General features: G+C 48.5%; 3 protein-coding genes across 3 annotated transcripts; 2 read left to right on the forward strand and 1 right to left on the reverse strand.

The window, feature by feature from the left end:
- Positions 1–660: 660 nt before the first annotated feature.
- On the forward strand, positions 661–6302 carry sec16 (COPII coat assembly protein SEC16; the record flags this gene model as incomplete). The annotated part of the gene is given in 3 exon segments (XM_057210368.1): positions 661–2359; positions 2379–5666; positions 5716–6302. 3 exon segments carry the CDS (start codon positions 661–663, stop codon positions 6300–6302), a joined length of 5574 nt encoding a protein of 1857 aa, XP_057059911.1.
- Positions 6303–6738: 436 nt separating this feature from the next.
- N7495_007718 (checkpoint protein HUS1 family protein) lies at positions 6739–8093 on the reverse strand (the record flags this gene model as incomplete). The annotated part of the gene is made up of 5 exons (XM_057210369.1): positions 6739–6765; positions 6838–6914; positions 6986–7781; positions 7843–7969; positions 8008–8093. Coding segments are annotated over 5 exons (1113 nt in total), but the record flags the coding sequence as incomplete, so codon positions are not given.
- Positions 8094–10013: 1920 nt separating this feature from the next.
- On the forward strand, positions 10014–13928 carry N7495_007719 (GAS2 domain protein; the record flags this gene model as incomplete). The annotated part of the gene is made up of 1 exon (XM_057210370.1): positions 10014–13928. One exon carries the CDS (start codon positions 10014–10016, stop codon positions 13926–13928), a length of 3915 nt encoding a protein of 1304 aa, XP_057059913.1.
- Between the last annotated feature and the right edge of the window lie 382 nt (positions 13929–14310).

A 14310-nucleotide genomic window follows, 5' to 3' on the forward strand; every position in this document is an offset into this window, starting at 1 on the left:
GGGTAAAAGGAATTTCACTTGATCATTAAATAATGGGGGGACTCTATACTTGTCGGTGAAATAAAGATCATTTATGCAGTCAAGGTGCTTTGAGGTTCCGCGGCAGCATAATAGAGGAAACGACTGTGGGATTTAGGTATTTGAATAAGAAAAGAGGCAGCCAATAGCGAAGATAAACAAATCCGTCTCCACAGTCTAGTAAGTTCTTGCTCTGCGAAGGACAGAAATATAATGACTAAATTATACTGCCTAAGCTCCGCGATGCCACGACAATCACATGATTGGCACATAACACGGGTTATGTCATTTGCTGACATCAGCAAGCATACCATGTCGTACGGAATAAATATTCTCCATTATTCATCAGTATGCTGAGTCATCAGTATCATCAAATCGGGTTCAATCTGGGGAGGGTCTTTAGATAAGTCGACTCGGGGTTCTTTATTTCATTTTGGCAGATGCATTGGGCTTTTACTTATCTCTCACCTAATTCTTGTTTCTTTGCCTCGGTCATCATACGACATTTAATGGATTGCTGAATTCACATCCCTAAGCCTTTGTTCCTGATATTGTTGACCCTGAACGTCACTGCCTACGTGTCAGGTTGCTTCAGAGTACTTTCGAGCCACGTGTTGATAAATTGAGGACGGCGCGCATATAATGGCTCAAACAACATCCTTAGCCGAAGGTATCGGTGCCTGGAATCCTGCTCTCCGACCAGAAAGCCACTCATCCCTAAGTCGCGAAGAATCAATAATTACGACCGATCTGAACCAGTCACATAATGATGAGAATAGCGATTCATGGGAGAAAGGCTCGGTCGAGCATGTCGATTCCGAAGGAGAAGAATTTTCCGGTCAGCTGAAAACCCAAACCAAGCCAATATTCGCGCCCTCAGAGGCAGACTCCAGATTTGAAGAAGGTGTCCCGTTGCTGGATGAGTCTAATCCTTCTTCACCCGAACGCCTCACCTCGAAACATGAACCTTCAGCTAGCGACCCCTTATCGAATGATAATGACAACCCGGACGGGCTTCTTAGCTCTGTTAAGAATGAGGCGCATAACGAGCCGCATTTAACTCGAAAGAGCACATCGCAGGTTATTGAATCCTTGGTGGACGATTCTATTCCGTCTTCGCCCGAGCAAGCCACAGCGGATGAACCCTCAGTTAGCGACCCCTTCTCAAATGATAATGATGATACGGATGGATTTTTTGGTTCTATGCCAAATGAGTCGCACAATGAGCCGCAAGTTATCAAATCTATCACGGACGATACTTTCCCTGTTGCGTCTGATGAAATCACAATAGGGAATGAACCTTCAACTAGTGACCCATTTTCGAACGATAACGATGATGCGGATGGGTTCTTTAGCTCCGTGAAGAATGAGTCTCACAGCGAGCCACAAGTCATCGAATCCGTGGTCGATTCTATCCCAATTTCGCCCGAACAAGTCACATCGGAGCATGTAATTTTGGCTAGCGACCCGTTTTCGAATGATAATGATGATGTGGATGGATTTTTTAGCTCTGTGCAGAATCAGTCACACAGCGAGCCGCAAGTTCTGGAATCCGTTGTGGACGATTATATTCCAGCATCGTCCGAGAACATCACAGTGGAGCATGAGTCTTCAGCTAATGACCCCTTCTTAAACGATATTGATGATGCGGATGAGTTTTTTAGCTCCATAAAGAAAGAGTCTCAAACAGAACCGCAACTTATCGAATCCTTGGGGTTCGAAATTGACGCCTCGGTCAGTGATACAACAGCTGCTGCGGAGCTAGAAGATGTCCTCAGGGCTGCACCTTCCGAACTTCAAGCTCCCCAGGTACAGACCGAGACCGCTGAGCCTTCTGAGGAGGAACTGGCTGCTCGATGGGAGGCTGAATTGAGTGATACTGGGGAAGATGACCTTGCAGCCTGGGAGGCTGCATTGGATGACGATGACATGTTACTTGAAGAAGATTTCATTGAGCCTTCGGCTAGTGAGAATCAAGCTACACCGCAAACCCATGTTGCCAATGGCTTGAATAGTCCCTTTGAAACCCCACAATTAAACCAGACACGATGTCAACCGATCCCTGGTGTTTATACGCCGCATCAACCATCTACATCTGATTTGCTTTCTGGGGTCCCAATCCCAGGGGCTTCTTCGTCGATAAATCCAGCTGCCACTTCATACTTCCCACAACAGCCACAAAGGCCTGTAACTACTCGGGGAGAGAGCTTCGCTGAGCAATCTAAACAAGGGTACAAATCTCCTTATGATCTCCCGGAGGACCTATCTCGCGGACCGCGAAAAGTGATCACCCACAAAGCTAGCATCCCGATGCTTCAACCGCTTCCTCCTCGCAATGATGGTTCGATGCAACAGCCCAGTGCCCCTGTTGTACCCCCCCATTCCCGTTGCTCCTCCCCACGCAAAGAACTTCTATGAAGAGTTACCTCCTCCTCCTCCAAAATCTAGACAAGGAAGCTCAGGTCGATATACTCCTAGTCCAGCTCTAGCTCCTACTGAAACGCCGTTTGTTCCTTCTCAGGTTTCGTATACTCCTGCTGCTGCTGCAATGAATGTGCCTTCAGCCCAAACCATGCTCCAGCCGCCTGAGCGCTTGGACCCTTACGCTCCTGTATTGGCTTCAAGTGCGCCTGCTGCTTCAATTGCCACCTCTAGGTATTCTCCTCAGCCACCCAGCCTGCAACCTTCAACGAAGGCTCCAGCGAGATATTCACCTGCACCACCACCCTCGACATCGACTGCTCGTACTCGCTATGCATCCCAGCCTTTGGCTGTACCCGGTCAGACAAACGCATTGCCATTCCAGCCACGTACATCCAGTCCTTTGGCATACCACGAGAAGACTTCAAATCAACCAGAAGGCGTACAGCATCAAATGCCGCCGTCTCTCCAGCCCTCGGTTGATTTCTTGCCACCACACCCACATCAGCCCAGCATTGACCAAGGGTTACCGTACGCCCCTCCGTTGCCAAATGGGGCAGTCAATATCGTGAACCAAGGAGCTTCGATGCCTCCAGTTCCTCGACAGCAGACACCTCCCGCGACTCGTTATGCGCCCCTCGAGTATATCAACGATTTTACTCAGCGTATTACATCGAACCCTTCCATAGCCCCTGCAGCTCCTCAAGCTGGCGTGCTTCAGGTCTCTCCGCCTCCGCCTCGAAGGTCTCAAACTCAGTCTCCCGGTCAATATATGATTAATCCCCGAGGTTATGTGCCGAGTATCGATACTCTTCCTCGCCCTGCTTCTGTGCACGGCTCCGGCTCACCAACCAAAACCACCAATCCATATGCATTTGCACAGCCCCCTGCACATAACCGCGGTGTTTCCCAGAAGCTTGATTTTATCGCCCCTGTCGATGGCCAAGAACTTGATCCACTTGAGCGTTGGAAGGGTGCTCCCATTTTCAAATTCGGGTTTGGTGGGGCTGTGGTTTCATGCTTCCCTAAACTTATTCCCCGGTATTCGGCTGCTCAGGTGGCTCCGATGATCAAACCAACTCCAGGAGAGACCAAGTCTTCTCAACTAACGACTTGGCTGCCCTCCAACGAAATAATCACCCAACACCCCGGTCCTCTGAAGACCAAATCCAAGAAAAAGGATGTATTAGCCTGGCTTTCTAGCAAGATTGCATTGTTTGAAAATGAAATCGTTCAGGATTACAACCTATCTTCTCCTGATGTCCGGAAGCGCCATGAAGAGAAGATCTTGCTATGGAAGGTCACTAAAATATTGGTCGAAAATGATGGTGTTCTGGAAGGCACTTCGGCAATCCAACAGCAACTCAGGGAGATAATCTTCCCGGGCCTTCCTGTTACCAACCCCGATGTTTCGTATGGAGGCGCTTTTCCAACATTAAGCGACTACAAACCCCTGTCACTGCCATCTCAGCCTGATGCTATCGATCCTGAATGGATCGAAGAACTCCGCAACCATCTTATTCAAGGGGAGCGGGAGAAGGCGATTTGGAGCGCAGTCGATCGCCGTCTTTGGGGACATGCAATGCTCCTAGCGTCTACCCTAGATAAATCTATTTGGAAGCAAGTGGCCCAGGAGTTTGTCCGACGTGATGTTCGATCCTCAACTGCCAAGACTGAGTCAATTGCGGCTCTTTATGATATATTCGCTGGTAATGTCGAGGAAAGTATCGATGAGCTTGTACCTCCATCTGCGCGTGCCGGTCATCATTTGATCAGCAAGGTAGATGGTCAAGATACAACGAAGAACGCCCTCGACGGCCTTGAAAGCTGGAGAGATACCCTTGGACTAGTTCTGAGCAACCGGAGTTCCGAAGATCACTTGTCATTGTTGGCCCTCGGCCGTTTGCTTGCATCGTATGGGCGCATTGAGGCCGCACATATTTGCTTCATTGTCTCTCGAAGCTCTGTTTTCGGTGGCGCTGATGACCCGCAGGCTAACATTGTGCTCATTGGTGCTGATCACCAACGATTCCCCTCGGCTCTTCTAGATGAGGATTCCTTTCTTCTAACTGAAGTCTATGAATTCGCTACATCTGTTCTGGCCGGTTCTTCCACGACCAACTTTTCGTATCTGACAGCTTTCAAGGTCCTCTATGCCAAGCATCTGGCTGATAGAGGACGCAAATCAGAAGCCCAGAGCTACTGTGATGGAGTAGCATCCGCTCTCAAATCGACCACTCGCCCTTCACCTTACTATCACCAGACTTTGTTTGCTGAAGTGGAAGAGCTATGTGCTCGACTGCGGCAAACTAACAGCGATGGTTCTTCATCTTGGATTTCAAAACCCAGTATGGAGAAGGTGTCTGGGAGTATGTGGGCTAGGTTCAATAGCTTCGTTGTTGGTGATGACAGCGACGCAGCATCGACTGGCTCTGGAAAGGCAGGCGAGACAGCAGATTTTGGGCCATTCGCCAATGTCGCTGGAACCCCAATTGTCAGCCGATCCCCATCTGTTTCCGATATCTATGGCTCTTACCCTGGGTCAGGGGCGCAGCCAATTCCGGCTGGTGTCCCTTCGAGATACCTTCCAAATCAATACGCACCCAATGCATCACCAGAACAATTCCGTAGCCGATCGTCTCTTGATTCCCAGCGGTCTTTTTCTGGTGGTGTTCCTTTTGGACAGCGCCGAAGTTCGCAGGACCCTACCTCGCCAATTGAATCTCATGGTTTCCCAGCAGCGCAGATATACAGCTCGCCGGGTGTATCTGGGTATCAGTCAACCCCTCCTCAATCCTCCTACATGCCTCTTGCTCCAGTCGAGGAAGATTCGAGTCAGTCACCGGCGGAAGTTGCACCCCCAGTCCAGCCCGTGGTTAATGGCCTTTTCTACCAGCCACCAGGGCAAGACCCTGCTCCTGTTGAACCATCGCCTTATTATCAAGGGCCGCCTGGTATGCCTCAGTCTGAAAGTCCCAGTTATCTACCTCCTGCTTCCAGCAACTCTTATGAGCCCCCTTCATACTCCCTGGGAATGAACACGTCCCCAGAGGTGGCCGAAGAGTCCCCTGAGGTTGCCGAACCAAACCCAAAGAAGAAGTCGTTCATGGATGATGATGACGACGACGACGACTTGGCTTCTCGAGCTGCAGCTATTCAGAAATCTCAGAAGGCCGAGAATGACCGCAAGGCGGATGAAGCATTCAGGAAAGCCGCCGAAGAAGATGGTAAGTTTTGTTCGCAGTGTACGATCACTTCTGTTCTAACAGATTGTAGCCAAGCGAGACTCGCAGCAACCCGGAAAGAAGGGCTGGTTCGGTGGATGGTTTGGTGGCAAGAAAGAGACAGATAATAAACCTGCCGGTAGCGGCCCTATCAGAGCCAAACTTGGCGACGATAGTTCGTTCTATTACGACAAGGAGTTGAAGAAATGGGTTAACAAAAAGGATCCCGACTCTGCTGCTCCCGTGCGTGCCACGCCGCCACCTCCGCGAGCCTCAGCTCCTCCCAGTCGGACGAACTCGGGAATTCTCCATCCCCCTGCTGCTCCCATGTCCGCCCCGCCGGGCAGCCGGCCTCAATCTTCCTCTAGCGACATTCCGCTTCTATTCCCATCGAGCCCTGCCGGTCTCGGTGTGCCTCCTCCTACACCTCCCACACTTGGCAATATGCCTCGGTCAGTCTCAACCAGCGCTTCTATGCCACCTCCAAATAGTTTAGGTGTCCCACCTCCACCTCGGCCTCTATCTTCTCTCAGCAATGCCCAATCCATTGATGACCTTATAGGTGCTCCTCAGGCGCGTAAAGGAAACGTCTCTCGGAACAAGAAGAAGGGTCGCTATGTTGATGTCATGGCAAAATGATCCTCGAGCCCTGGCCAAGCATAGCGGTTTATTTAATTTTTCCTTTGTTTTATTACGTCCTCAAAGTTTTCTCCCCTAATGTTTTTTAACTATAGCTGCCCGATGTTTCCCCTTCCCATAATAGATTTCCAGCTGCCAGGTTAATCACTCAACCCGTCATTGTATGTCTCTTGTCTTACGACATGACAGACATCCTACTCATCTCCCAGCGTCTTTGTACAATGAATTCAACGAAAATACATGCACATAGCTTATTCCATGCTTGCCTTGTCTCTCTACGAAACTAGCTCTTCGCCCCGCAAAGTGAGCGAGATTATTTTTTATCAACATTGTGTATATCATACATATTATCCTTGCAGGTATACATTGCTCTAAAGTCGAGTGATCTACTCGTGCTTAATTTGAAGCCTCTCCGATGTCCATTATGCGTTTGATATCAAGTTGTAAATGAATTGATGTAGTACTAGAAACGATGTTAGACACACTTTTGCGTCCAAGGTATGTTAAGAATATAATATTGGATGTATGGGCTTACCGTTAGACATGATTCTTCGCCATTCCAGCTACCCGGCAGGTAGACGTATAGCACAAGTGCCATCTCATTGATAAAACCTGCTCATATGAAAAGCCATATCAGTCATAGAGTCGAGAACGATTTCAGTATCAGAATAGGCATAACTCACAAGCAACTACCTTTGGACTTAGTCTGCCAACACTCAATACGCGACTCCAATCTTTACCATCAATGCGCACTTTGGCCCAGCCAGACTCATCATCTTCACCTGCCTCTCGCATTCGCTCACTGGGAAGTTGCGAGTACTGGTCCTGTCTGATGTGCGCGGGGTCTAAGGGCGGATTAACAAGACCAGACCAAACACTAGCTATGCGCAATTCATCAGTGGCGATTGCCAATCGTAGCTTCCCATGCATATTGGCTGATAGTTCCAATTTAGGTGATGAATTGGTGCTAGTGCTGGAGGCATTGAAGGATGTGTGCGAATTTGCAGCCACAGCCACAGCATTGGGTTCTCGGCTCTTTGTATCTGAAGAGGCTAGCTTCGTAAATCGGTCGGAAATACTCTTCAACTGTGCTAAACCTGGCAGAATAATGTGTACCTCTGGATCGGGACAATGTGGCTCGTGCAGACCCTCCACGCTGGATTCATGAAGAATTTTGATGGGGATCTCTTGGGTAATCCATGTTTCGCGCTCTCTAGCCCTGCGATCCCCAACCACATCGCTCGTGGTTGGGTCTCGTTGAGTGTCGGTAGCAAGGGCCATATTGCCTTCTGTCCATTCAGTTGCAAGCACTGTTAGAGCGAGAAGGGGCATTTTATCTTTCTTAGTTAAGCGCAATTGAGCTGATGAGGCTCCAAATGCGGAGCGGAGGGCACGGTTCAAGACACTCATATTGATTTCGATGTTGATGGCATCTGAGTTGGACTCTAATTCGTATGTAGATTCATCAAATATTGTGTCCTTAATGGATGGTCAGCTTGAATGTTCCAATGAAGCATAATGCAGGATATCTGGCACGTACAACCGGGATCTGTGCCCATACTTGGGTGCCTTGGTCCGGGATGACGGTGAAGCGCACCACGTCTTGTTCGAGGCGCATCCAACATATCTTGCCCAGAGACGAGAGCGAAGCAGTTAATTCTAGATCACTTAGCTAGGATCAGCAAAGAGAGTATGTAATACTCACTGGAAAATGTCTTTGTATTTTTTAATTGTGCTCTGAAACGCATCGTGTCCTACTGATGTGTTGAAGAAGGTTGCAGAGTTCTTATCGCTATCGTTATAAGCATCGCGTCCAACGCGCAATGGTGGTTCTTAATCTAGTACATCCACTCCACCGCCCGCTATTTTTCAATACTGATTTTATTTATCCTTCACTGTCAGAGCTGCAACAACAGCCGCTCTAAGCATGATTCATCTTTAACTGAGTTGAGTGAAATTAACTCCAGTTCTTCGGGCGGTCAATACCTTGGGCAGCTCGGCCCTTCAAATTCTACTCTCATCTTGTCGATAATTTGGGTGAATTCTATTTCTGCAACTGGTAAGAAGCCTCAAGTGGAAGCTCCTGTCTCAGACGCGTGATACCTAGGTATCCTAACCACTGAGAGCTTGCCTTGTTTGTACTGTTTAATGAGAATGAGTCGCAGTATCTTTCCGATATATATGTTGGATACCATCTTCCCACGTCAGGCTGGATGGATACTTTAGCTACCTGATAATCGAAGGGTGTCAGGGGTAATATTTGACGACGATTGTCGAATGCGCCATACTCAGTGTTGATGGCGTCGTCTGGCAGTCCGAGATACTTTAACTTAGCAACAAATCGGCATTTCTCCATGTTGTGCTGAAGAAACTTCCGACTTTTCCGGGTGGATCAAGATAATTCGAGAGCGTTCCGGTTGTATCGCTGACGAGGGCAACAATTCGCAGCAGTTCCTGCATTTGATTTATCGAAGTCAATTCTCTTTGGTCTTCCTGAATGCTCACATTTCTATCAATTGCTTCATGTAGCTGGGCAACAACATCAGATCCTATCACCCCCAAGATCTTGGAATGTTTTGCCGGGGTAATGACCCTGGTGTTAGCATATATGAAGCCGGGTGCAGGTACAATTTACGTGACACCCACTATATCACCCCCTTCGGCTGTGAACAAGTCTTCAATTTCATTCATATGGTGGGTCGAATGTTCCTGTATAGACTCCAGGATCTCCGACCGATAGCGAAATCCTGTAGAAGCCTTTGCTTGTGGGTATATTTCGGTTCGTATTAATTTCCGTTCAGATTGGGAAAAAAGGCCCTAGCCTGGAGTCCACTATATTTATAGATTTGCCCCCTTTGCGGCCACCCAGGCACACCACTATGACCACATTGTGACTATGATGCTGAACAATATGGTATCAGAATTGATAGGAGCAGAGGTTCCGTTTTAGTTCCATGGCTCAGCAGTTCAACTCATTTATTAAAACTAAAAAACGTGTAGGTAGCTTCTTTTAAGGTTCTAGCTATATCAAACGTATGATAGCTACCTAGATTAGTGAACTACTAGTGAAGACTAGCTACCTAGGTGTACGTCGATAATTAGCCCTACCTAGGTAGAGTGTAGAAAGAACGACATCTCGTCTTCAGGCTTCTTATTTAAAATGGAATACTAGGTAATCTGAAACCATCCTAAGAAGATAAGTTCTCCTATCACAACCGTGCAGACGCCCCTATAAATCGAGCTCGACAAATAGCATGGCGGATCGCCGGATGAACAGGTCCACTTTAATCCGTGCCCCTTTTGTCTCCACCATATCTCCAAATAGCTTCTAGCATTTATTCCGACTATTTCCATATTCCTTTTCTTTCCAGTCTTTCATTTTATATTTTATTTTGATTTCAATTCACTCCTTTTATTTTCCCCACGTCATTTGGCATCTCCGCTTCTCCACGTACTTTAGTGGGACACTGGCGCCCGACTCCGTGTTTCCACACGCTTGCAGCCTCACTATTGGAGAAATTTGATACGTCCCAGGGTGCTCCCACTTCAAAATTTCCTACTGGCTTCTTGTCTCAGCATGTGGACTCAACTGTCCCTTCGTCCGTTTCCAGTTTTGAAAATAACCTCATGCTACTCGGATTCTGTGGAAGGTCATCCATCCCTGTGAAGCTGATCTGAGCAAAAAAAAAAAAATATAGAGCATCATTCGGGATGGCAAACAGTCAAATAAACCGAATCAACCCTCTTCGCCCCTCCATTCGCCTTTCTCCCGCACATTCTCGTACTAATTCTCGATCTACTTCTCCGGAACGCAAAAATGGTTTTTTATTCGAGAAAATCGACCCTTTACTCGGCAATCTTTCCGCCGAATCGACCTTAAAAGCCCTTACATCCATCGATGCCGTAACATCCAACGAAAAACTCTCCCATGATATTCTATCCAAAAGCATTGCTGAGGTTTCGCCTTCTGAACGCGCATTAGGAATTAGAGCGGCTATAGCTGGTCGCAACCTGAACTATTGGTTGAAGGAAGTGCAATCTTGGACATGGCCAAACAAGACCGAGGCGAAGGAAGGTAAGGGCTTCGTACCACCGACAGATCCAGAGTGTGGTGAACAGTCTGGAAAATCAAACCACTTGTTGCCACCAGGCAGCAACGAAATCGAATATTATGGAAGCTTGCCAGCAACGCTGGTGGAGGAGTATGAGAAGAGGATCGAAGAAATTCGGGATGAAATGGATAAGTTAGATGTGGAGGGGCTGAAAGAACATGTTTTGAACGCCCACATTCCATCTAGGTCTCGCCCTTCCTCCTCAACCAGTGACATGTCTACGCCTCCGCCACTCAGTTACGTGCAGCTCAGCGACTTTACTGCCGTCATCACCGCTATCATCTTACATGCGCTACCATTCTTATCCAGACTGGCTAGTCTTTTGACAACTTGGGATGTTCGACTACTGGTTTTGCGCCAAATACCTGGTCTGCTACGAGAGTTGAAAGCGCTACGCTTAGCCCTAAATTCCTCACTCAGCGCAATACGAGATATACAAGATTCCAAATTGGCCGAAGACGGGCAACCGATTTTCTCAAAGGCATATCTGCAGGATGAACATGTCAAGCTCGAGTCGGCCGTCTTTGCAGTTGGCAGACGCATGGATAGTGCTTTGGATGCTTTGGAAGGACGCCCAGATTCACTGCCTGAAAATTGGATCGACGATCTCGAGCGTATTGAGTCCGACTTTGCGGAATGGGTAGTGGAAGTCGAGAGATACAATCTCGATACAGAGTGGCTGATTGCGAAGGAACAGGCGAAAGCTCTGGAAGCTCGCGATAATGCTGAAAAGCAGCTGCAAGATTCAACTGAAGGGTCTTCAGATTTCTTACAAACTGAAACAGCGGATTTGGATACTATTGAAGAAGAGCCCAGGTGCGAAGCGAAGATTGTACGGGAGAGAACCACTGCAGAATCAGAACCTGGGAACGATTCTTTAGTGTTTTCTCAAGAGAGCGACTCGATAATCCTGATAGGTGACGCTTCGCTCAGCACTGATAATAACAACGATCGGGAGCCCAAAGTTTTAGCCAAAGAAATCGGAGAAGTTACCGAGAGCCAGCCAGAAATTGAGGCTCCTCGGGACTTGAAAACTCCAACGCAATCTCATCATCCACAGAACTCACCAGTTGAAACTCCACTGCGGCCATTACGGCTTTCCACGCCCGAGCCGCCAAAAATCGAGTATCAAGAAACCTTATCTCCAAATTCTTTTGTCGATCAGGCACCTAGCCTCGACTCAACAGCAAAACTACCTACAATGGATATCATCGACGACCCGTTTGTTGCGGAAACCTTTATTGGCAGCGATGCGAAACTTGAGCACACATCGCAACTCGATGATCCTATCGATTTCTTTTCCCCAAGCGCCACTAGCCAAGAAAGTTTGAAACCCAGCAAAGTGGCTGCAATGATTGAGAAGTTTTCTCTATCACCCAGCCCGAGAACAATTCTGGCAACGACACCAACTCCTGAAGCTGCTCGCTCCATTCCCGGCAGGTCAAGGCAGTCTAGCATCCCTCGGATGCTCGGCCTCCAGTCCCCGGCAAGCGATGCTTCGGCCAAAAAGCCCGATCTGCATGGTTCTAGATGGGAAACACTGACAAAGTCATCCGCTCATCAACCAGCTTCGATCAAGTCTACATCTTCGGACGCCGTTCGTGCCACATCTGATTTGACCAAAGAGAACACACAAGAGTTGCCAGTCCGTCGCAAAAGGAAGCCATTGCAAAGTCCAATAAAGCTTTCCAAAACACGCCCAGCAAAGCTGAAAATTGAGAATGTTGCACCAATACCTCGACCACGTCGGTCAACTATGGGGTCTGTAGGTTCGGACTCGGACAACAACCCTCTCGTATTTAGTCCTGAGAATCCCGAGCCCCTGACCAGTTCATCGAATGACACGATGCCTCTGACGCCCTCTCTTTTGAAGTTCCGCCAACCGACATCCATTAAATCACATGGCGATCATACGCTTCGAGAAGACCGTCTCCGCCGATTGGAGAGCGCCAAAACTTCGGATCAAGCATCCTTCAATCTTCACTCAAATCGCTCTGTGAGCCTGCCTCTCGAAAGGTTCATTAATGAGAATATGAGATTGGATTCGGTCGATCGATCCCCGGATACACCGACCTATGAGCCATCTATGAAACCACCAGGCGTGGCAAAATCACATCGCGGTTCCTCTTCTATCAATTCTTCGCATGTCCTGCGTCCTCCTAGCCGCCTCCATGGACTGACCCGCCAAAAGTCTGTGACAGACTTGAAAGATGGCCGGCAAACTTCAAGGCCTGCGGATCACGATGCAAAGATATTCGGCAGCAACACTGCACGTCGAGCTATGCAGCACCATGATCAGCCAAAATCTGCTCGCTTGCGCCAGCGCCTGACCCCTCACCGTAGCCTCGAAAGCTTGGGGATGAAGAGACAGGAACTTGCATATGTTGAAGAGGAACGTACAGATAATGGCTCTGGCTCGCGCGTCTCCTCGCCGTACAAGCAGCCTAGAAAACCAAGAGATCACATTGATGAGAAAATCAGCTCCATCCTGAGCACTCTTCAAGGCCAGATCCATCTCGTCGACCCTCACAACTACCCTGATACATCTTCTTCCTCTTCTTCTGATCGAAAAATGCGGGAAATAAACTCTGGGTCGCCGCGTCCGCCATCCCGCAGCTTCACGCCTGCACCTTCCCTAACTCTCACCGCCGCCTCTCCACGGCGGTACTCACACACTCACAAGATGGAAGATAGCTATGTCAAGCTGTATCATCTCCACCATGGCGGAGAGTCAGCACCTACGAAACTTTTTGTGCGCACGGTAGGAGAAGATAATCAGCGCGTGATGGTCCGTGTCGGTGGTGGATGGGCTGATCTGGCCGAATATTTACGTGAGTACGTCATCCATCATGGCCGCCGTAAGATCTCAGAAACACCTCGTGTCGAGATCCAAGGCCTGGCATCTCGGTCACCAAGCTACTCTTCCCCAGTCACTCACACATCTGGCCGAGCTACCCCCTCTCAGCCTCCATCTCGAGCTGTATCCCGGGCTGCATCTCGGGCCGCCTCGGTAATGAGTGTCCGCCCACCTTCATCTCTCGCCATTCGCAAGGGGAGACGTGGGTCCAATATATCCGACGTAGTGGTTCCGAGATCAGTCACGACGGGAACTTTCAACTCCGCCTCAACACCATCAATGGCTCCCAAGGGTCGACGTCTCTCCGTCCCATCAGGCTCATCTCCCTTTATCCACGCGCAATCTCCCTCCTACACTCATACATCTCACGAGTCCCAACCCACCCCTCTGGGTCTAGCCGGGCCCAAACCACGTTCGCGACGACTGTCAATGAGCCCAGAGGGCGAGAAGTGGGTAGCAGATGTTCTTGAGAAAACACGTCTCTCTACCAGACCTTTTGCACTCAGCTCGCCACCCGCCAACGACGACGTGAACCCGTATGATCTTGACTACTCTCTCCGCGGCCATTCCCTCCCCAAAGTCCGCAGCATCGGAGATATTCGATACAACTCCGGAAGCACAAGAGTCTCGCTGAAGGGCCTCGGTAATCACCGCTAGAAAACGCCACTTCTTCTCATCTTCCTAAAACCTACATTTGTTCAATTCTTCAAAAGTTTCACGATATAGCGCATTCTGATATGCACCTTTCGGGCTTTTTATCTGTTCTACTTTCTTGACATTTTGTTCTTTTTAGGAGAATTCTAGAAAGATTATTTGCATCAGCGTGGCGAATTTCTTTTTTATGAATCGGCCAATCTTTGTCTTAGCTATATTTTTGTTGTTTTTCTTTTTGATATCCTCATATCCATCCATGGATATTTTCATTTCGTGGTTGCGTGTTTTACATAGCTCTGCCTTTTGGTCGATATTTTGTCGATATTTCAATCTATACATGTGCATACCTTTTGAATATACGAAATGGTGCTGATCTTGTGGCTGT

Source organism: Penicillium taxi, assembly GCF_028828555.1.
Source record: "Penicillium taxi strain IBT 34144 chromosome Unknown utg000005l_segment0_segment0, whole genome shotgun sequence".
Lineage (NCBI taxonomy): Eukaryota > Fungi > Ascomycota > Eurotiomycetes > Eurotiales > Aspergillaceae > Penicillium > Penicillium taxi.